Source organism: Lepisosteus platostomus, chromosome 8 (assembly GCF_059453375.1).
Source record: "Lepisosteus platostomus isolate fLepPlt1 chromosome 8, fLepPlt1.hap1, whole genome shotgun sequence".
Taxonomy (NCBI): Eukaryota; Metazoa; Chordata; class Actinopteri; order Semionotiformes; family Lepisosteidae; genus Lepisosteus; species Lepisosteus platostomus.
This window is the reverse complement of record NC_142618.1, coordinates 9099478-9123802: the sequence shown is the minus strand read 5'-3', so window position 1 is coordinate 9123802 and position 24325 is coordinate 9099478. Positions and strand designations below refer to the sequence as shown.

The following is a 24325-nucleotide window of genomic DNA, read 5'->3' as shown; positions in this document are numbered from 1 at the left end:
GAAGTGGAATTGAGTGGTGATCAATAATAATAATATTAATAATAATAATAAAGCTCGGAGGACAAACAGCAGACCAGAGTCAGATGAACTAAGGTTGCAAGTTGGGAAGAAGGAATATAATAGGTCAAATAGGTGCCAAGCCATGTAGAAACTTGCAGGTGAGCATGAGGATTTTGAAGTTGACTCAAAACCTGATAAGAACCCATGCAAGGACTCCAGGACAGGAGTGATGTGGTCATTTGCACACAGCCTGGTCAGGACTCTGGACATACTGAAGTTTGTTCTGTGTGGATTTACATACCTCAGCGAGAAGAGCAGGGCAATGATCAATTTTGCAAAAGATTATTGTGTTGATCTGCCTTTCAGCTACAGTCAGAGGCAACATAGGTGCTCAAGTTCAAGTTGAAAGGATTAGGCAACATAGAGACATTTCTGAGATGGAAGAATGATGTTTTTAACAGTATTTTGGATATGTGGGTCAAACATTTGTCACACCCTCTACAGCTACAGGGCGCTCCTACTCTGTCCTGTCCCTAGTTTCCCTGTGCTTTGCTTGTCCTTCCGGTGTGTCTCTGTCTGGGGCTATATGTTTCTGGGTTACCCTTTCCTCCTCGCTCAGCATTGAGGGTTCGGATGTCCTGAGAACCGCCTAGCACCAGGTCGTCTCCTCCGTGGCCTGAGGGCCTAGGTTTCTACCCGACATCGTCTGACCCCCTGAGCCCGGGCTAACCCCTGTTTTGCCGCTATGCATAGGGTCTCCTGGCCATTCCAAGGCATGCCTCCCGACATCCATGACAACATTTAGCTTGGATAAAATATCACCCCCAGTCTAGATTGAAATTCAAGTACAGTGCCATCCACAGACAGGATTACTGCATTGGCTTTACATAGCTGATGGAAGGTTCCCAGAAGCAAGACTTCAATTTTATCACAGTATGTATGAAGGAAATTTTGTGTCATCCATTTCTATGTCAGAGATGCAATAAGAGAGTGCAGAGATATCTACTTCAGAGTCAGGTTTAGTATGGATGTAGATTTGAGTATCAGCAGTATAGAGATGAATGATTCATTCTATCCGATTTTAATAACTGACCAAGTGGGACCACGTACAGTAACTGCTGAATGGCAGGGGGCAGCGTTTTGAGCTTTGAGGAACACCAGACTTAATGAAAATAACTTCAGAACCGAAGTAAAAATATGATAGAAGAACACAACTGTGTTGTACAACGAAGCATAAGGAAGGTATTTGGTTAAGGAGAGCTTTAACAAGGGGGAGCTTTAATTTAATAAAATAGGACACGATTGCAATGGGTAAAACAATTTACAAGGCACTGTAGGTGTTAATAATCCATTCAACCACTTTCTATAGTTGTTAAGACACTTTCTAAAAAAAGGCAAATCACAAATTTACTGATATATTGCTTTTTCAAACGGATTAACTAATTTATTGATATACAGACCCTTTCTGTCTGACCCTGCACAGGTCTAATCAATAAACAGTGTTTTTGGGCCTGTGCTGCTTTCGTGGAGTTGCAGTTCCCTGTCTTCTGCTTTAACCTCTTGACTTCATCACTTGGGTTTGGCCCACTGTCAGTTCATTAAGTGAGGCCTTTGTTTCCAGCAGTTCAGCTCATCATGAATGGCTCAGAGAGGCTGGAGTTGTGTTTTCTGACAGACGCTTGGCTGCAGTGGGCTTCCTGATGAAGGAACGTTACCTCCTTGAACAACCTGCCCTAAGTGGAACTTCGTGGTCACCATAACCATAGGCTTGAAACCTGATCGAAACTGTAGGTGCTCGCTATTTCTGCGCTATCGGTTGCCTCGGAAATATGAGCCCAGGACTCAATGAATGTTTTATTTTTCCCAGCCACTAGCCTGCTGAGACAAAGACGAGCAACCTGATTCTATTGACCTATCTACCTTGGATTGTAGTGTGCTCAGAACGGGGGACTTTAACTGTGGAACAGGTAAGGAAAAAATTATGTTCAGACATCATTCAGGCATCGAGTGCACATTTCAGAATGCGGGTTCTAACTAGTCTTGCTTTTCAGTGCTGTACGTCTAACTATTTTCAGTTTTGCATTGTGGGAAATTGGGCTTAGTGTTTATTGGAGCTTTGCACTTATTATATTTACTTCAGGTCCAAACTGTATGTGCACTAGGTTTTTTTTGGCTAAATGTTAGCAATTACAAAGCTGGTTTTATTGGAAAAAGCAAATGTGTGATAAAAGTACGAAACAAACCTTTATATCCTTAGATAGGCCTGGTTAATTTGCATGATATTACATATATACTGTACAAGAAGGTCTGTGATATTGACTGGCATTGCTCTTAGAAACTTGAAACAGAAGGAGTATCAAACTGTTAAACCACTGTATTACAAACTGTCATGTGTGAGCACAGAGAAAAAGCACATACTGTAGGAAAATATATTTGTTTGTTCATATTCTGATGTTATAGCTACATCAGATGTAACATCAGAGATGAATGACATTTTGATCAAAAACATGTATAACACTGCATTTTTCAGATTTCCTAATACTCTTCTCAAGCAGTCATGCTTCATTTATGCACATTCCGAATAAGTTTCCTCTGTGAGTTGCAGACTGTTGCAGCTATAATTATTCATCAGCTTTGAGAAAACATTTGAGCTCTGGTTGGGATGTAGCAAAAAAAAACATTGTGTGCTGAATAACAAATAACAGCAAGTGGTTAAACAACATATAAAATGTGTAGAGCCCATGTATGCAAATGCAATCCCCAAAGGCAGTATTGTTCTCACAAAGGCAATTATAAAATTAATATGAATCATCACTGTGAATCAGTTGGAGGACTTTAGTTAGACACATACCCTCAGAGGTAATTAGCCCCTGCCTAGAATATGCATTGGATTTAATATTCATTCGAGAGGATTGTGCCTTAAAATATTTGGTTTTTCTTGACCACAGCCCTATCAATAATGAATGGAAAACCTCAAGAGATAATGTTTCTTAGTGAACACTAGAGGAATACAGAATCCGACTGTCTTGAAATAACAGTGAACGTTTTTCTGTTTTTTCCTTCTTCGGAAATGTTGTACTCTGTTTATGTTATCTCTGGTACGTTATAGCAGATCTCAGTATTTTTTCCAGGATTAATTCATCCTCGTCTCATAGTTTGAGGGTGTCTGTTCATATGTGGGTAAAATACTATAACAGGTAACCCCATTACCATGCTCTTCTGATTGTGTTGCAGGTTTTAGGTACAGTACCTTTAATTTAAACTGGATTTTATTAAGTGTCCACTAATGACAACCTTCAAAAAGGGCGAGGGTGAAATTAAACTATCAAAATGAAAAACTGTTGAAAGAGATTCCACTATTAAGGGAAAGGAAGAAACAAATTTGAGACATTTTATTTTAGAAAAATTACTTTTACACGTGAAGAAGTGGCTATCTTAAATTTATTAACAGATGCAACTCCCTCCTGGTGGAGTTTATGTGTTTTTTCCATATTTGTGTGGGTTTTCACCTCCCAAAGGCATGCTGGGTAGCTTCGATTGGCTGTCCTAAATTGTCTCTTTCACTTGGTGAAACTAAAGTGGACTAAAAACCTCTCCAGTGCAAGAGTAGTCATATGCTCTCAGTTCCAACTTGTGCTCTGTGCTTCCAGGATACTGTAGATCTTGACTGTCATGACCGTCACCTTGAAAAGCAGCTTTCCAATAACTGATGGATTGATATCATTTTGTACTTCACAGTATTTCACTCCCTGCTGTACTGGCATATTAGACAACAAATACTGTAGCTAACCTTCATCTGCATGATGATAAACACCAGTGGTTCTAATTAATGAAAGATGCTACTATTTTATGGTATACAGCCTTGCTATCGTGTACAGTAATATTCTATGCTATAATTTTAATATTCTTAAGACTGTAAAACAGGATAACAGGATCAGCACTTAAAGCTGAAGATTAAAACAGTGTTTGTCACTGTTTTGCCAGTGTTTGTCAATTTTCCATCACGGGGCCATTTGCTTAAATATAACATTTGAGTTACAGTGGAGCGTTACATCAGCATGCAAGCTGTGAAGGAAGAAACAAGTTGATTCCCCACTGAAAAGTAAAAGAAAAACACAACATTTTGGCCATCATGCCTTTTTTTGTGTGAAGTTTCAATACATTTTTTTCTTTATAATTAATTTTCAGTGTGTAATTTACTTAATTGTATGGATTACAACAATAACATTGTAATAAATCTCATAATAACAACTAATTTGAATGGTAACACTTTTTTATTGTTTACATTTTTTCAGCTATTAAATCGTTAGATACACTGTATAGATTTTGACCTCTAACAAAGACTGAGCATTATTCTGCCGTTCGGGATCTATAACTCTAGGAGATTTATTTTTTTCCACTTTAAATCTGTGACAATAGACATAAAGAGCACCGTAACAGATGTAGATGCAAACTACTAAACAAAGCCACTAGTAACAAATATTTTATAGCAGTGGTGGAAAGTAACAGCCTTAACAGACTTTGTTTCTCTTCTTAAATTTAATGGGGAATTTTTACTTAGGAACTTAGTTTTAGTGCACCTTTATTCCAGTATTATTACCTTGCCGACTGATCTCATTAGATCTCAGAAGCTGAATAAGGCAGGAGTTGGTCAGGACTGACTACTTGGTCATGAAAGACCCCATGGTACTTTTTGTAGTAGTAGCAGTGTTAACCCCAATGCTTTAAATGCAGATGATGAAATAATTGAAGTCAAGTCAGATATGAAACAGTTCTGGGAGTACTGACTCCTGGAGAGTGAAACTATTTTGTAATAAATAAATTAATAGTGTAATGCTGACAACAGCTCTTTAGACATAAACTTCACAACAGGTGAATAATATATACTGTATGTTTACCAGCAAAATCAAAACACAACAACGCTGACTACTTATCACAAAACACTAGACAACCTAAGCTTTTCAGAACCATGTTTTGTAACTAGATAGATCTGCAAAGGAATATTCATCTCGCCTTTCAGTGTGGAAAAGCACCAAAGTATATAGATAGTTTATCAATTTTCCAGCACAATGGAAGTGGAAAAGCAAACATTCGCTAAAGTACATAAAGAATGTTTTTCCTTACTTTGAAAAAAGGGATTTAATTTTACTCTAGAAATTGGCACGTTTATAAAAACAATGCATTTGGCAACAAAGATAGCCACTGAAGCTCCCCTATACAGTATGTTTAAAACAACAGGCTAAAGAAAAGGTTAATCTAAAATTAGAAAAAATCACCCTGCAACTCTCAACTGGCAGCCCACTGAAGCTCAGCAGGTGTGAGCCTGGTCAGTACCTGGATGGGAGACCTCCTGGGAAAAACTAAGGCTGCTGCTGGAAGAGGTGTTAGTGGGGCCGGCAGGAGGCGCTCACCCTGTGGTCCATATGGACTAATGCCCCACTATAGTGACGGGGACACTATATTGTAAAATAATGGTGCTGTCCTTTGGATGAGGTAACGAGGTCCTGACTCTCTTTGGTCATTAAAAATCCTGGGGCATTTCTCAAAAAGAATAGTGGTGTAACCCCGACCTCCTAATCATGGTCTCCTAATAATCCCCATCTATGAATTGGGTTCATTACTCTGCTCTCCTCCCCCACTGATAGCTGATGTGTAGTGAGCGTTCTGGCGCACTATGGCTGCCATTGCATCATGCTGGTGGAGGGGAGTCCCCATTACCTGTAAAGCGCTTTGAGTGGAGTGTCCAGAAAAGCGCTATATAAGTGTAAACAATTATTATTATTATTATTATTATTATTATTATTATTATTATTATTATTATAGCATGTATACCTAGTTTTTTATTAAAACAGTTTCCCATAAGTACTGTATAACTTATAAATGGTATAAGTGTAAATACCACAAAGTGTAAAAATACTTTTATTTAAAAGCAGAAATAGTAAAATAAAACAGTTAAAGTGGCATATTTGATTCCATTGATTTTTTTCATTATTTGTATTATTTAATTTACATTTTTGGAAGGCTAAGGAGACCATTTCAGGTCCTGTCTTCATGAAAATAATGCAGATTTTTCTTGTGGAATCACTTTGGAAATTATATCCAAGGTAGTTGACATTTTAGAGTTGACCTAGAAAATAAATGTACATTCTAGGTGTGTCATAACTTGAGAAACTGACTTTACCATAAAGACAATACAATTTGTGTTTTTGTTCTGGATATTTCTTTCTAGTGTGTATACTGAGTAAGACATAATAAATCTGAAGGTTTAGGCAGGATGTCTAGGGGGTTCTCTTTAATTCAAGATCCTAACCAGGCCTGTACTGTGTATACTTTCCAAGATAATTCCAGATATTTAAGGGTAGATCCATCCGAGGAGGACATAAACCTTGACTTCCATTTGGGGGAGGGGTAGATCACATTCTGTTATGTCACTTATGTACGCCAAACTCATTCATACTGTTAAATTGGCAAATAGCTGAGATATGTGTACAGTTCATACTAATTTCAAATTCTAGAGTAGTCCAGGAATGAGTGAATGGAAATGTACAAGCTGCACAGCACAAATGTAAAAAGTAAATAAATGTAATAAACAAATATTATTTTCATGTGACAGTATCTCATATAAACAGTAGATAAAAGGTCACCGCAATGAATCAATTACTACTGAGTCAGAATTCAAGGTTGATTTGATAACATTTATTGGTTTTATAATGGATTCACTGCTGTCAGTAGCTTCTCTGCTGCAAAATGCAATAATGATGAAGATAATGGCAAATTTTCCTTGTTTGTTAGAACATCTTTCGACCGGGGACATCCACATTTCAGAATTTTATTCCAATAAAAGGGTAGCACAGGCTTTCTTCCTATCAATCAGATCTTATGAAGAAAGATACTATTTGTTGTTTTTCTCTCATCAGTTTTAGGTAATGATTGTATGACATGGCTGAGCAAAGACAACGCTCCCTGTCCACCTCAGGAGAGGCTCTCTATCAAGTCCTTGGTCTGGAAAAAGGCTGTACCCATGAAGATATAAAGAAATCCTACAGGTTTGTAGCCCAAACACAAAACTGACCTGGCAGCTTCTTCACCTTGTTAGAGACAACAGATGTCTTACAGTGAATGCTTTCCTTTCTTAGATTTTTAATATTAATCTGTTATACAGTTATACAAAGTTATACAGAACATCCTCCTTCTGTTCAGGCTAGCTAGACATAACGTAGACATCACCAAAAAATACTAAATAAATGCTCATAATGACCTCCAGCCTTATTTGAAAAAGCTTCAGTGCAGAATTTGTTCTCCTTCAGTGTTCTTGGGAGCTGCTTGGTTTGACCCTCTGGTTTCTTAAAAAATTGTTTAAAATTCCAAATAAATTTAAAATGTGTTTATTTAACAATTTAAGTTGAAATAAGTTATAAATAAGCACATATCAATTCGGCCCATCTAATCTAAGCAGACTTAGAGATAATGGCTAATGGCTAATTGATCTCAGGATCACATCCAACCATTTCTTGAAAGAAATCTGGGTTTTGGCTTCAACAACACAGCTTGGTAGCTTGCTTCAAACTCTGCCAACCCTTTGTGTATAAATGCAGCTCCTGTTTCTGGATGTAATGCAATTTCACATTCAGTAGTTTGCTCTTCTGACCTGTGTTTAGTCTATCAAGTTTGATTATGAAGAAGACCACTGGGTTGCCTTTTAGGATTTCGATTACTTGAATCAGGTCCCATCTTTATCTTCTCTGTTTGAGAAGCCAGTTCTTTTAGCCAGTCAGTGAAGGACATCTCTTTAAGATGGTATGTGACTGTATCTGATGTCTCCTCTCTGGAATGATTCCATAGTGACAGCATTTCTTTATATTGTGCCAACTAGCACTGCTTACAGTTCTTAGTACTACTAGTTGTTTTTGTACAATTTTAGCAGCCATTGACTAAAATTTGATGCTTTTAAGTATATATCTTAACACGTTATTTCTTCTAACTCTTCCATCCATCCATTTTCTTACCACTTCATCCAATTCAGTGTTGAAGGGGTGCTGGGCCCTATCCCAGCAGACAATGGACACAAGGCAGGATATAACCTGGACCAGTCCATCACAGGAGTCACTCACAGACACAAATACGCACACACTCACACCACGCCCAGTTTTCCTAGAAGGCAATTAACCTGCTAGTATGCCTCTGGGCTGTGAGAGAAAACCAGAGCACACATGAACACAGGGAGAACATACAAACCCCATGCAGTGTGTTATTTCTGGTAATCATTTAGTTCAATAGAAAACTAGTAGTCAAGGCAATGTTTTTTTACATACTCTCTATGCTTACCTTGCAACTTGCTTGCAATCTGCTTGAAAATTGACATGCTTGCACCCATTATAAAGGTCTTTTTATTGCAATTTTATGACATAATTCTTGATCTTTGTGAAAAGAGCAAATATTATTTCAATAGTTTGGACAAACCCTGATTAAGGTGGTGTAGAGGCATAATTCAATTGGTTTGCATTATGGGCTTATCTTGCCTGGCTAAGAGAATGATGATCTGATCGTAACAATGAGGGTGCTTTGTGAGGAATGAAGCAGGGAGCTGCTGCAAGAGTGAAGATTGGGAATGAGGTGGAGGGACGAATTCCGAAATGAAACTGGGTGAAAATGTGTAACTGGGTAAACTGAAATCGTCAGAGGTGCAGTATATGGAAATGGTAGAGTAGGTTTTGACATCTTTTGTCCCTACCTCCTTCTCCCCTTATATTTGCTTTCCAGGACAGTAGTGTTTATTAAATGAGTAACAATGTACTGTAAATCTGTTTCCGGTTGAGGGGAAATGCAGAGCATGTCTGTCTGCAGCTACTCTCACCAGTTCTCAATTTTCAAGTTTTTGTTTGCTTAATACCTTGATTTCTATCTTTCTTTCTCCATTTTATTGCTTTATTAATGTAGTTTATAGATTAACTGCCAACTGTAGCCACTGTTTTACTGCTTTATTATAAATCTAAAAGTAGAATCAGCTCAATTATTTTATTGATTATTCAGGCAACATAGGAAATGATTCAATGTTATTAGTTTGTTCACAAATTACGGCAGCTTTTTTTTAAATTATGCCAAGGTAACCATCCTCTGGAAATCAATAAATAAATTCAAACCTCCTTCTCAATTCTTGATTTTGACAAAATAGACCCAAACTAGAAAATGGAGCTGTTCTCTCTGTAAACATGTAAGATTAGACCTTTTAGAATCACTATTGCAATTAGAAAGAAATGCATTCATTAAAATGACACCATGAGTTCAGTTCCAGACCTTGGGAGCTACTGTATCTGTATGGAATTTTGTCTGGTTTCCCTGTTTCTGTGGGTTTCCTCCAGGAGCACCAGTATCCTCCCACAGTCCAAACTTCTGATAGGCTAATTGATTTCTGGGAACACTGGCCCTGGAGTGAGTATGTGTGTTTGTGTCTGTGTGTGCCCTGCGATGAACTGGCATCCTGCCAAGGGTGTATCCTGCCTTGTGCCAGTTGCTTGCTGGGATAGGCTCCGGCTCTCCCAAACCCTGTACTGGACAAAGCGGTTTAGAAAACGGATGGATGGACCCATGACTTTAAAATATTAATGAAACAGAACAGATGGTGTTCTTTCTTTTAAGGTTTTAGTCCTAAAAATACTATTTTTTATTAATAAAGTATCATACTGGCTGCTGTTTGGGAGCAGTCCTAGAGGAAGCATGAAAAATGCATTTCCGCTCAGAGGAAATAACATAAAACAGACTCTTCTTCTGTCACTACAGGCATTTACCGACTCCAGAAGATTCTTTAATCTGGAGTTGAAGAGCTGATAGTTTGAGCCAAATTTGAGAATATTCCAAACTTTCTACAGTGTAGATGTTGTACTGTTCAATGGATATTGCAGGTTACACCAGGAATTAACTTCAGTAACTTGTAAGAAAAGAAGATGAAAGAGTTGAATTATTTCTTTGTGATTTCAGTTTGAGATTTTTATTTTTGTTTCTTTTTTTTACGTTTTTAAAGAGAATCGGACATAATGACTGTACTCAGAAGCACCTGATGTATTTCACTCATGATTAGTTTTGTTAACCACACACCACAGGCAGCTTCCACTGTCTAAACATTTTTTATTTTTAAATTTCAGCATGAAATTAACCTCTACATGTTTCTTTGCTGCATGTTACATGTTGATGCAGCTCCCACTGTAGTTTCTATAAAACTGTGCAGCGAAATAAAAAAATAATTTACTTGCATATGTAAAACACATGAAAACAAGTAACAAACTTTAAAATGGATATGCACCTATGTCCTTCTAGACAGGAACTGGATTCAAAATCTCTCATTTTCATTTTCCTAACTTTTAGTTATGAACTACTTCCCAGAATATGAAAAATCACACTGGAAGAAAATGAAATAAGTAAAACTCCTTTGTCCTTGATTCATTGCTACAAAACGTACACATCAGTTTTAAAAAACTCTTCTCATTAATGTTCTTTCAAACGGCTATTTAAAATGGTTTGCATTTAAAAAAGCTCTTCCCGGTGATCTGTTAATTGCTAATGAATATTTCATCATTGCAGTAATTACATCTTTGTGAAGTTTATTACTTTAATTCGAAATTAATATGCAACTGTACACACAATGTAATAAAACGTTGAAGAGCAATTATTATTTTTCTCAAGTACCACAACAGAAAACAAATTATATTAAGCAGTTATGTTGATTTAATGCTTTCTGTAAACGAAGAACATTTGTAACCCCTAATCCCACTGAGCAACAACTCTGCATTCTCATCATTAGTAGTTCTAAAGTTCAAATTTATTGAGATGAGAGAGATGGTTATTTTGCATTTTGGTTCTCCTGGAACATCTGTCACATCTACATGTCTAACCAAGCTCAGTACATTGTTTTTGTCTTTCCCATATCTTTTTTCTTAATTTGTTAAACTAATGTCCAAGGAATGGTACAGATGGGTGTCAGAACAATGCTAATGGGTCCCAGATGTCTTACACTGGTTTGCAGTCAATTGAAACTGCTGCAGTTTTTTTTTTTACCGTACCTGTACACATCTAGATACTTGATTTGTGTCTCTTTTTGTTGGTATAACTGAGAGGGTTATTAAAGATAACACAGGATTATATTTATCTTTATCACATTTTGTTCCTTCAAACCAAACCAGGCAGTGCATGCTAAAAGTTTTTAGTACCGTTTACCTCTTATTGTTTTCCTAGAGGAGCCAGCATGGATATAGGAAAGGTAGGCCTGTTTAAATAACTTGTGTAGAGTTCTTGGAATAAGCAATAACAGTACTGGGCATTATCTTCCAGTAATGGAAAATATATGGGGTATATTTTCAGAAGCGAACAAGTAAAGGTTTATTCCATGCTGAAAAGAGAAGGAAAGAAACACAAAGCTTTGGCTCTGGAGCCTTCTTCGGCTGTGAGAAAGAGAGGAGAGGAAAGTCAGCAGCTCATAAAGTATAGGAGAACAAAAGCCGGGAGTGGAGAGGAGGCGGGAGCAGGGGGGAGGCAGAGTGGGCACTCAGGCGGTGCGAAGTCGAGAGAGGTGAGGAGAGGTGTGAAACCAAACCTACTGTCTAAATGAAGAGAGAGGATTAGAAAGAAATGAGTCAGTAGTTGAGAGAAGGGGGAAGGTGTGATCCTAGTTTCAGGATAATTTGGGGTTCAGATGTCTTTCTGCTATAGGAGTTAAGAAACCCTTGTTTGAGAACGCAGACGGAGAGATCAGTGTGATCATGACTGTTAGAGGTGAAATGAGAAACTGTGGGCTTGGAGAAATCTCTGGTCCTCCCAGCCCTGATATGTTCTCCGAAGGAGTCTAAGAGTCTCCTTCCTGCTGGGCGTTTTCTGCAAGAGATACAGTAAAAAATGTTGGTGGAGGTACAAGATGTCATCTGAGTGATCTGGAATTGTCCTGAGGGACCTTGAATGAACGTGGTGTTGGATATATATATTTGCAGCTGGTGCAGCGAGCTCTGTTGCAGGGGAAAGTGCCTGGTGTGGATGATTGCTGAGGGCGGTCAAGGGAGCTGGGAACAAGAAGGTTACACAGATTAGGTGATTGGGGATATGAGATGATGGGGTGGTTAGAAAAAAGGATGGATGGACAGATCATCCTGTAAGATGGGAAAGTTTTTGTTAATGTCGTTAATGGTCCTGGGGATAGTGTGTTAGGGTGGGAGGAAAGGAAGGAGGTAGGGAAACCCTCAGATAATCAACTCAATCAGGAACTCCCGGCCTCACAACCATATCCCTTTGGTGCTTCCCTACCACCCAAGAAAAAATCAAATGAAACAGATAGAGACTGACCTATTGCGTATTGATTTTTTACATTGCCTGTCGGATTAAAAAGTTATTGTTTTCTGGAAAAGATATTGTGGGGTGTTCATCTATATTCCTATTTACATCCTCTCTGCCATCTTGTACTTGTGACAATCTGCCCAGCCCCAGTGTCTGTATCCTGGCCAGGGCACATACTGTAACAGCTGCAATAGACTGTGGGTACAGACAGGTTCAGTTCCTAGGCAGGATGCTACTGCTGTCCCCTGTTGTCCCCATTGTTTGCTCCATTAAATGCCCTGCTGTATAAATGGATCTTAAGGTCATCATTGTAAGTGAGAATGTGTCAATTGACTCGCTAGCCTAAATGAGGGATTACACCTTTGTTAAAAATTGTAAGGATAATATCTCTAAGGCTTTCCAAATGCATTAATTTGCCATTTAACTAATTGTTCAACAGACGGTGCAAATAAAGCCATAAAGTGATTTCTGTTGATAACAGTGTACTTGTTACTAGTTTCCACAGTAGATTTGTATGCCTGGAGATCTAAGTTAATCGCAGGATCTTAAGGACTTCATAAGCCCCTTACTTAAGTACTGTGGTGCATATCTGCCTGGGGTTGTACTGCAGGCAGTGATAAGACATTAATTATGCAGCTTCTGTGCCAGGGGCTGCTGGGAAGGGGGCTGATAGTATTGTTAAATTCATGCTAGCTGCCTTCGGGTTGTTTATTTCCTCCACCTTAGTTCATTGACCCCCTTTAGGCTGCCCCCCAGCCAGTGTGTGCAAGCCCACTGTGAGTAGCCAGGGCTCCACAGGTGGGCCAGTGGGCTGTGGGAGTGAGGGTGGGAGCTTTTGCCTGCTTATAAATAAATAAAACACCACCAACTGACATAGTTCTTTTTACTTTAGCAAATGCAGGACTGGTGATTTTTGGTCAGATCAAAAGACATATCTGCAAAAGCTTGGGTATTTGATCAGTAATAGTTTCCTAGTTAATGTGCAGAAATGAAGCCATTGTATTATTTACTAAGTTACAGCAGGGATGGGCATCTCTAGTTATCCAGGATGATAAGTGCTCTGCTAGGCCTCTAGCATCCTCAGCATCCTCATTCTAGCTCTGAACTTATTTGCTTAATTGACGTAATTAATTGGATAAGATGAGGCAGCACTGTGGAGCAGTAGTTATGGTTCTGTACTTGTTATAAGAAGGTCAAGAGTTGAAATCCTAGGTGAGACACTACCGTTGTACCCTTGAGCAAGGTACTTCGCCAGTAAAATACACAGCTGTTTAAAGAGGTGTAAATGTAAGTCGCTTTTTATAAAGACATCAGCCATATAAATAGATGTATCTACAGACAATTAATGGAGCCATTTCTCCAGGTTGTTGTCATCATGATGAAGCCACATCACTTAGAGCTGTTCATCTTCGGCACAAATTGGATGTTGGCTGTGTTGCACGTTGTGGGTCACAAATTGCACGGTGTGTGGTATTTGTCTTAAATGACTTAAAATGGGTTAAAGCTCCAACAGCCTGGTAGACTTTTCCTGGTCTTGCAATGGTTGAAGTTTCACCTGAGCCTCCCAGCCTCAGGACCTACATCTCTATGTCTATGGCATGACGTGGGCTTCAGGGTGCTTCCACTTCTCCTCTCACTGAGAGAGGGATTGCACCTCTGTTAAACAGTGAACGGAAACTTGCTGAGCCGCTTTGCATTTAGTTTGCTTGGAGGTCATGGCAACGCTTCTCCATTCAATTCAATTCAATTCAATTCAATTCAAGGTGCTTTATTAGCATGACCGATGGGTACAATCAGTGTTGCCAAAGCAAATAAAAATAATAAAATTAACATGGAACAAAACAAAAAATAGAAGTAAAATAAAATCTACAGACATATTACAGACATTTACAACAAAGACATAAAATATAAAATATTGACATATACTGTAGGTGGCTGGAGCATTAAATTCTATTCTCTCACTGGCTTTTACGCTGCTTCATTGTAACATGACTCCCTCTGTGGTCAGACACTAGTGGCTCCTCCTCGTTCGGGGGAGAGCACACTTCTCTCCCCACACCCTGTTTTACACTGGGGAGGGAATGGGACGGGGTTAAGAAGCTCCTTTTCTCACTATTTTGCTGTACTCTGGTGGCGTTTGCTCAGCTGGGCTCTTATAATTATAATAATTGCTCACACTTCTGTAGCTCTTTTCTGGACACTCCACTCAAAGCGCTTTACAGGTAATGGGGACTCCCCTCCACCACCACCTGTGTGTAGCCCCACATGGATGATGTGACGGCAGCCACAGTGCGCCAGTACTCTCATCACTCACCAGCTCTCAGCGGGGAGCAGAACAGAGCGATGAAGCTTGTTCAGAGATGGGGATTAGGAGGCCATGATTGGTAAAGGCTGGGGGAAATGTGGCCAGGACACTGAGGTAACACTCCTACTCTTTTCAAGAAACACCTTGGAATTTTAAATGACTACAGAGAGTCAGGACTCAGCTTAACGTCTCATCCGAAGGACGACGCCTTTTTATACAGAATAGTGTCCTCGTCCCTATACTGGGGCATTAGGACCCACACCGACTGCAGGGTGAGCACCCCCTGCTGGCCCCACTAACACCTCTTCCAGCAGCAACCTTAGGTTTTCCCAGGAGGTCTCCCAACCAGGTACTGACCAGGCTCACACCTACTTGGCTTCAGTGGGCTGCAGGGTGATATAGCTGCTGGCTATTTTAGGACAGTCATTATCAATGGCTGTTTTTTAACTTGCAGTGCAGGGGAAGTTTTAGGAGGAGTCCGTACGGGACAATGGCTAGAGTTACAATGGTTCTGCGTTGCAGAGAGATAAGGCTGCAGTACCACTGATTGTGTGGTAATTAAAGTGTGTCTAAACGAACAGTGTGTCCTTCAGTCTTTGTTGATTGCCAGCTGCCCTACTGTTTTCACCAGGAAGGCTTGGAGACCTTAATTAAATGCGGGAAGCAGAAGAAAAGGACACATCAGATCATGACAGAATCTCTGGCCATTAAATGCCTACTTAAAGTCAGTCTAGCCCCCAAGCCACTGCCCTGTACTCACTTTTGCCACTCTGTGACATAAGCTGCAAAATGAGCTCATTAAACTAAGCAGTGAATATGCTTTTCAGTGATTAGATTAGCACACATGGTGAGATGCCAGTGTTCTCTTTCTTTCAGAAAACTAGCTCTGAAGTACCATCCAGACAAGAATCCGGAGAATCCTGATGCTACGGACAAATTCAAGGAAATAAACAATGCCCACTCTATATTGAGTGACACCACAAAGAAGAACATTTACGACAAGTATGGTTCCCTGGGTCTCTATGTGTCACAGCAGTTCGGAGAAGAAAATGTTAACACATATTTTATGCTTTCCAGCTGGTGGGCAAAGGTAAGATGTCCTGGGAATATCATTGAAATTCTAAAAGTCTGGACAACATTTAGGATGTATTTTAGAGGAAACCCAAAGGATATAGTGCTGAATGCTAGATAGTGCTGAATGCATCTTACAATATTCCAGATCCTTTCACTGGTAATGTTTAAGTTCAATTCATCACCAAAATAGAGAATAAAATCACAAAGGCTGGGGCATAAAAGTGTCCTGTCCAAATGTCCCACAAACAAAAATCATTTTAAGTTCAAACACTGTCACAACCTTATGTAGAAATAAATCCACAAATCACAGAATTACTCATCACCAAAAAGACAACATGAGTTTGACCAATAGTGAGGCAGATGATATCCATCTTTATTTGATACACAATTGAGAATATGTCCTTAAAAAAAAATCAAAAAGAGGCATACATGAATTCTACAGTGAGATTGTGAATGAAGCAAGTTCCAAATGAGCTTGAAAGCTAAAGATGAAAATGAAGTGCAAACTTAAAAAAAAAGTTATTGAGAAAACATCTGAAGGAAGATGTTTCTCACCTATCCTATGTGAGTTTATTTCCAATAAAGTATGCAATTTTCCTACCAGGTTAGGCCAGTTCCATGTTTCTACCCATTTGTCTTGTCAAGGGGCAGCACAAAAGCTGTTAAACTTAATACCGGGTCAGGTTTTCTCAAAAGATCTGGCATAGCTCAGGGGAGCAGTGTGAACTGGGGCCCCTCGAGACAGGTGGAGTATCACACGGGGACAGCTGAATCCAGGCTCATTGATCTCTGTGTGGCTCCGCGATGCAGCCAGTGCCGGTCATTCTTGAGATCAAGTAGGGAGCTGCGTCAGCAGGCCTAGGCTGCAAAGGACCGAGTTAAAGGTTTGTTCCATGCTGAAAAGAGAAGAAAGGCAACACAATGTTTCCCCTTACACCCGAAGAAGGCTCCACAGCCGAAACATTGTGTTTCCTTTCTTCTCTTTTAGCAGGGAATAAACCTTTGACTCATTCTTGAGATCAGAGCGCTGCCTGCCAGTCCCCAATCGCAGTTAACCGCAGTCGGCCTTGCTGTCGCCCAGGGTCTCTTTGCCGTCTGCGGCCTCCTGACAGGCTGCTACTTCTGCTGCTGCTTGTGCTGCTGCTGTAACTGCTGTTGCGGCAAGTGCAAGCCCCGTGTCCCGGGAGAGGAGGACCCTGACAGCTACGTGTCCCCGGAGGACCTGGAGGAGCAGATCCGCACGGACATGGAGAGAGGTGAGCACCGCGCCCCAGAGCGCACAGGCTGTGTGACCTTCGGACCCAGTGAAGCCCAAGGACGTCATGTCTGTATACACATCCCCATCCAAAAGCTCTTCCGGGAGCTGTTTTATACTAATAATTCTCACACTTATATAGCGCTTTTCTGGACACTCCACAGGTAATGGGGACTCCCCTCCTCCACCACCAATGTGCAGCCCCATCTGGATAATGCAACAGCCATAGTGCACCAGTACACTCACCACACACCAGTTATCAGTGGGGAGGAGAGCAGAGGGATGAAGCCAGTTCAGAGATAGGGATTAGGAGGCCATGATTGGTAAAGGCTGGGGGAAATTTAGCCAGGATGCCAGGGTAACACCCCTACTCTTTTCAAGAAATGCCCTCGGAGAGAGTCTGGATCTACAAAGGACGGCACCTTTTTACAGTATAGTGTCCCCGTCACTATACTAGGGCATTAGAACCCACACAGACCCCAGGGTGAGTGCCCCCTACTGGTCCTGCTAGCACCACTTCCAGCAGAAACCTTAGCTTTCCCAGGAGGTCTCCCATCCAGGTACTGGCCAGGCTCACACCTGCTGAGCTGAGTTGTGAGCTGCAGGGTGATATACAGTAGCTGCTGGCTATTTTAGGAGAGTTATCGTGAACGGCTGTTTTTTTACTTGCAGTGCAGGAGACATTTTACGAGGAGTCTTTTCAGGAGAATGAAAAGAGTTAGTGATGAACAATGACACAGTGAAAACAACTACAGTGTGAAGTTATTTTTCATTTGAATCTGATGCTCTGTTGGGGTCCAGCAAAAGGTTGTATTTCTTTTCATAAATACAGTAATAACACCCATGTGAAAACAAAGAACATAACAGCTCTCTGCTTACTTGCTCTTGCTCCACTGTTTCTCTAAGCATCAAAATAATTGTCACTTGGTTGAGTCTCAGGGAGGTGACTTAGTGGGGCATTGGTTATCATTGTTATATAGCCTTGCAGAGCAAGGTGATGCTATCTATGTGGAGCACACATGTTCTCCCTGGGTTCACATGGGTTTCCTCCCACTGTCCAGAGACGAACTGGCAGGTTATTTGGCTTCTGAGACAATTGATCCCAGAGTGTGGGTGTGCATCTCTGTGTCCGTGTGTGCCCTGCGATGGACATTCCATCCAGGGGGGTATTCTGACAATAATTCCAAACAACTTTCACAAGGTGCTCTTTCATAAAAAAAAACAATTTTGCAGACAGCTTCTGATGTCATAATAAATTTATAAAATCACAGCTTAGTACATTTATCGCACTTCTGTGTTTTATTTTAAATTTTTTATGGTCGTTACCAATTTATTTTAGAAAAGGCTGTAAAACATTCAACTTTGACGTCACAAAGCTCTGATAAAGATTAAGAGTGTTTTTCATTATAGACAAAGTCACCCGGTTAATTAGCAACAATATCAGCTACTGTAGGTATTTCTACCAGATGCCAGGATGTGACATATTGTTTCTGGGCCACTTAGCTGCCTGTCTGCAGTGGGTCTCCACAAGCACTGATGACTAATGAGTCATTAGTCAAAATGTATTTTTGTGTGAGTTATTTTCAGTCATTTCACAAAAATAGAAAAGCTCACATGCTGTTACACATTTAAAATATGTCAGATTCGCTCCGATATCTTCTTTTTTTTGCCAAACCATAAGATAAACATGCAGGACAGGTGTGTACAAAGATATTCCCGATAAAGAATGTATATTGAAAATAACCCTCAAACTACCGAATACATGTAAGAAAAATACATAACTGTGAAAGAATATTAAAATCCATTGCCATAAAACCAACCTGTGTCCAACAGGTACAGTCCCTTCTCTTTTCTTATGAGGGGCTTAAATCATTTCCTTACAAACAGTATACGACGAATCTGGTTCCTTCCACCTTTTATTATAATGCATCTGTACAGTTAAAGAAAAAGAAAACCAGACTTGGGAACATCTCTATGTAAGGTAGTTAAGGTATGGACATATATGTACAGTATAATCACATGGCCATCACTAGGAACCACTGTAACTCCCCGTCTATGCCCCTTGCTTTGCCTAAAATAGGGCTAGGATATCTCATTAAGATGAAAATTAAATTATTTTAGTTTACATCAACGATGTTACTTCAGAGTCCCGTCTTATGCCTGTTACTTGCTGGGATAGGCTCTGGCTATCTCACCTCTGTGTTGTGGCAGTTGGAAAATTGACGGATGTATGTTATTTCAGAGTTAGTAATAGTAATTATGGCTCTGTGGCTAAGGATCTGCCCCTGTGGCTGGAAGGTTACTGTTTCATATCCCGCGGTTGGCAGATAGATCCTACTCTGTTGGGCCCCAGAGCAAGTCCCTTAGCCCCAACTGCTCCAGGGGCGCCGTATAAATGGCTGACCCTGCGCTCTGACCCCAAGCTTCTCTCTCCCCACCTGTGTGTCTCATGGAGATCAAGCTGGGGTATGCCAAAAGACAAATTCCTAATGCAAGAAATATTGTATATGGCCAATAAAGTGATCTCAATATACTGTAGGTTAAAGCATTTTATTTGTTCATTTTATTCAAGAAAACAATACAAACAAAACCAATCCTTTTTATGTGGGAGGAGCCGGGCTAAAGTTTTCTGCAAATTTCAGGCACAACTTAAGTTTGCGTTCACATCATTCAAGATGGACACCTTAAGAACTGCTTCAGAAAGTCAAGCTTTTTCCCACCAGAAATGCAGGTTATTCTCTTGTACAAACTGTATATAGACAGGGTCCTGAAAATGAAGAGGTCTTTGAAATTTTCACTCGATGTGGCATTTCACATGCCTAATGCATTGCTTTTCTTTGGTTGGTGTACTGGAAGAGATGATAGACACAAGTACCTCTCTCTAGGTGCAAAACTAAGTCATGCCATGCCATCCACTTAACATGCACTGATATAGCTGGAAAAAATAGATCAGTCCTTTTAATCGATTTTACAGAAGGGAGGTGCTTCACCCATCTTGATAATCATGTCTGCTCATCTCTTGTGCTTGAGGGGCCGGAGGGGCGCTTTGAGAGAGCAGTGGAAGAGGTTTGAGAGGCACTCAGAAGTCCTCACAAGCCCAAGTCTCCACTCCCTTGGGATTAATCATTTGTTACAGACTTACCAAAAACCTTCCTAGTTCCTAAAAACCTTTCTTTCTTGATAAAACCCCATTTTATCCAAGGTTCCCCTGAGGTTCTCTCAATTGCTTGAAGTAAGTCATTAATCATAAAGTTATTAAGGTTATGAATTATTATATTATTGTTAATTGTTGTTTTAAATATATTAAAACAAATAATAATCCCTTACACTTCTATAATGCTTTTCTGGACATGCCACTTTAGCCCTTTACAGTAGTGGGGACTCCTCTTCACCAGCTCCAATGTGTAGCCCCCACCTGGAAAATGCAGCCTTAAAGCCCCAGTATGCTCACCACACATCAGCTCCCAGTGAGGAGGAGAACAGAGAAATGCCCTGAGATTTCTAATGACCAAGGAGACTCAGGGCCTGGTTTTTACATCTCACCCATAGGATAGCACCCTTTTTACAATATATAAGGGTCCCCCTCACTATACAGGGGTATTAAGACCCACAAAGACTGCAGACTGAGCACCCCCTACTGGCCCCACTAACACCTCTTCCAGCAGCAACCTTAGTTTTTCCTTGGAGGTCTCCTATCCCTGTACTGACCAGGCTCACATCCGCTGAGCTTCAGTGGGCTGCCAGCTGTGAGTTGTGGGGTAATACAGCAGCTGACATTGTTAGCATTTTAATGTATTTTTCAAACGATTATTAAAAATTCGCTAAAGCATGCCTGGCACTGAAATGTCCCTCCGACATTTCCCCTTTCACAATTTCCCACCTTTTTCCCTTATAAAAATGAGGAAGAATTCCCACTGAATTTTCCTTCTCTTCACCCAGAGGATGCTTTCTCCCTCTGTCTCTCAGTCTTCCCAGCTACTGCACCTGCTCTGTGACTAACACACCCCACTTGAGATGTTCAGGGTGTTGTTGTACAGCAATGGCTCCTGTTCATTTTCTTCTAGTCTCTATATCTCTCTTGTACTGTGGACTGTCACGCCCTCTGCAGCCAGAGGGCGCTCCTTCTCTGTCCTGTCCCTAGTTTCCGGTCTGCTGTCCTTCCTGTCCCTGTCTTTCCCTTGGGCTATATATTTCCGGGTCTTGCACTCTGTCCTGGCTCTCAGCATTGATGTTCGGATGTCCTGAGACCCGCCTAGCACCAGGGCGCCCCACGTCCGCTCCCTGAGGGCATAGGTTTCTATACGGCATTCCTGAACACTTTGCACTAATGAGCCCGGGCCTTTTTCCCGTCTCGCCGCTACGCATATGGGTCTTTTTCCGCTCTCCTGCTCCCCACGGTTAGTCCCTTTGGACGTCCGTGACAGGACATGCGGGAAATAACAAGGGCGTGGCATAAGAGCTGTACTGTAAAGCTATAGGCTGAATGCATAGTTTTCATCTCTGCTCTGCAAGTACAAGGATTATTGCAGTGAGCAGAGCTGATTAGAGCTGATCCAGACTCTTGGTATCCATCATTGGTAATTCTCATTCTTTAAGGAGAGAATGCATTTCATATTTCAGCAAAGCACAAATGTGCTAATTTTACATCGCAAGGTTCAAATACTTGTCATTTGGGCCAGCATGATCTGGTGACACATTTTCCACAATTTCCCTTCTGCTTGTGTGGAGCCCTCTTGCAGACAGATTGCCGGCTGCCAGCTTGTGGTATTTAAACAGATGCTTCCGATGAATCAATCATTGCTCCCTGCCAGTGGAGGGAGGACAGAGGCCCAAGTAATGAATGATGTATTGTTCCCTAGCCTGTCATGGAGGTACCAGCCCTTGCTGAGCCTGTGGATTCCTGCTGCAGTTCAACTGTTCTTCTTGCCAAACGGGAGCAGAGAGTTACAATGCTTGCATTTTGAGTGCCTTAGATTCCTGAAAGAGGGCGGCCTTTCTGTTGTGGGGACCACACTCCACATTCTAAGCAGAAGGTGATATTCAGGTGACAATTTAACTGACCGATCCTTCCTAAGTGCTTCGGAAAGAGCTGGAATTGAACTCAGGCCCCCAGCACTGCAAGGTTGCAATGCTAACCGCAGAAGCAGAAGGTGGGTGGGGCTGCAGTACCCAGGACCTGTATTACATTATTACAGATATTATATTACATTATAATATCTTTATGACATGCATTATAACAAGATATGCTATAATACACTTTACACTATAGCAATTCCACTGTTATACTGTGATATTGCAATATACCTACGGTAGTTACACTCCAATTACTGCGCTAATAGCTATTCCTCTGGTCTGCTTTCATCTGAGGCGAGCTCTCAGGAGCGTTTATTTGCATTCACAGATGGAGACACCCCCATTGTGCTTCAGCCAACGAGTGCCAGCGAGAAGACCCAGCTGATAGGAGAGGCGCGCCGCAGTTACCAAACCAGCTCCTAGAAACGAGTGTGAGACAGAGACGGGGATAAAGGGCTCAGACGTCCTTTACTTCGCGGTGGGCCAGTGGTGTTGATTTAGCAGGACCACACAGCAGAAGCAGGATCTATCCTGCCCGATGACTTGTGTCTGTAAATAGAAGGTGTGCTTGATCTGAAAATAGCATTTTAATTAGATACTCTGTACTTCATTTCCGGGGTCTGTCTGTGTATCAGTGACTCAACCAACAAACTGAAAAACATGCTTTTACATTTTGTGAAAAATGAATGAAATTCTAGTTAGGGCTATATAAAAGAATCTGTTTTCCGAGCACTTTTTAGGGGGGTTTAAATGAAGCTGAAATGAAAAGATTAAAACAAGTAGTTTTTGACTCCTATCTGGAGAGCAGCAGTTTCACAAATCCTTTGTAGATCAGTCTTTTTCATGCCTAGCAAACAACGGTTGTCCAAGGAGTCAACAAAGCAATTCAAGTCTTTCCCTTTATTTAAAGAGTAGAAATGGTTTTCAAGAACAATAACAGCAGGGCGACTCACCCTTTCTGGAGCTTTCTGGAGCAAGCTAATAACAGCTTAACTCAACCTTATCACACAGGAGCCCAGCTACAGTAATTAGTGACCCTGTGGCTAACTGGAAATTTAATTTTCTCACCAGAGCAGGGAAGAGGGAATTTCTAAACTTTAACAGACAGGGTTATGGTGGGTAGAGGAGTCTTAAAACTCTTGGCTCAAAACATATTGCCCTCTATAACCCTGCCCCACATTCTATCAAAACTTGCTTCACAGGTTACAGTGAAAAAAGTTACACAGTAAAAATCTAGGTAGAGGCTGTAAAAAAAACTCCTTGTTAAATTATAAATGTAATTCACTATATTTGTATTTCATACAAAGGCCAGCAACATATTTGACATGAAACCTCTGCTCTGTACAAATCCATTTTACAGTTGTTTGCTCTTGACAGGCTGTAAGGCTCCATCTTAAACTGATGTTTTCCATGTTGTGTGTTTGTCAGGTCAGCCAGAAATCTTCCACGCATCCTTCTCTATCCAATTTCAGGAATTGTATTTATTATAGAGGAACAAGCTAATCAGTCTTTCATTCTTTTCACAAAATAAGTGTATAAATGCATTTCTGTGATTTGTGGAGATAGTTCTCTAATGTGTGAAGCAATGCTTAGGTGTTTTACTTTCAGCATTATTCCATGTATATATTTATTTTTCTCATATAAATGTGAATAAAGGATCTGGGATTTCTGGATAGTATTTCTTAATCCCAGAGAGCTCTGTTGTTGTTCACGTTGCTTCAATTCATAATAAACATGATAAATACTACTTCTTTGAGTCACGATTTTTTTAAATTTTAAGAATTCGAATAAAATTCCCATACAAATGACAGAAGCAGAAGCACATCAATGTAGACTAAGGTATAAATGTTTCATAGTAGACCTATGCAAAGAATTCAGCTGACTGACAGGTCAACACTGACAGTGACGCTGCCAGTTATCGCCAGACTTGGCAAATGACACAAAACGGTAACGAACATTTTAGAGCCGGGACAGGGAAGCTCATTGGTGTCCCCAGTGTTTCTTTTACACCCAATGCTTGGGCATTGAGTAATGATCGGACTCCATTGTGCCTATAAATTGTCATAGTATCTTGAGAGCAGCCAATCAGCCCTAATTTGCATGATTTTAGGAGGCAGTGGAAAGTGGATCCCCTGAGAACACCCAGGGAGAACAGACACACTCATCAGAGACAGGCACCCCAGCCTGGACTCGACACAGGGACCCTGCAGCTTCGAAGCAGTAATACCCAGCACCACGCCCCCCTCACTGGCCAGTCTCTAAAACACGACACAGAGCTGGGAGGACTCTGGTAGTGAACGGCA

General features: G+C 40.7%; 1 protein-coding gene across 1 annotated transcript; it reads left to right on the top strand.

Annotated features, from left to right (window-relative positions):
- Positions 1 to 1864: 1864 nt before the first annotated feature.
- dnajc5b (DnaJ (Hsp40) homolog, subfamily C, member 5 beta) lies at positions 1865 to 23769 on the top strand. Its single transcript, XM_088642328.1, has 5 exons — positions 1865 to 1967; positions 6918 to 7046; positions 15497 to 15710; positions 16776 to 16950; positions 22351 to 23769. Exons 2-5 carry the CDS (start codon positions 6940 to 6942, stop codon positions 22443 to 22445), a joined length of 591 nt encoding a protein of 196 aa, XP_088498454.1. The 5' UTR covers positions 1865 to 1967; positions 6918 to 6939; the 3' UTR covers positions 22446 to 23769.
- The last annotated feature ends 556 nt before the right edge of the window (positions 23770 to 24325 follow it).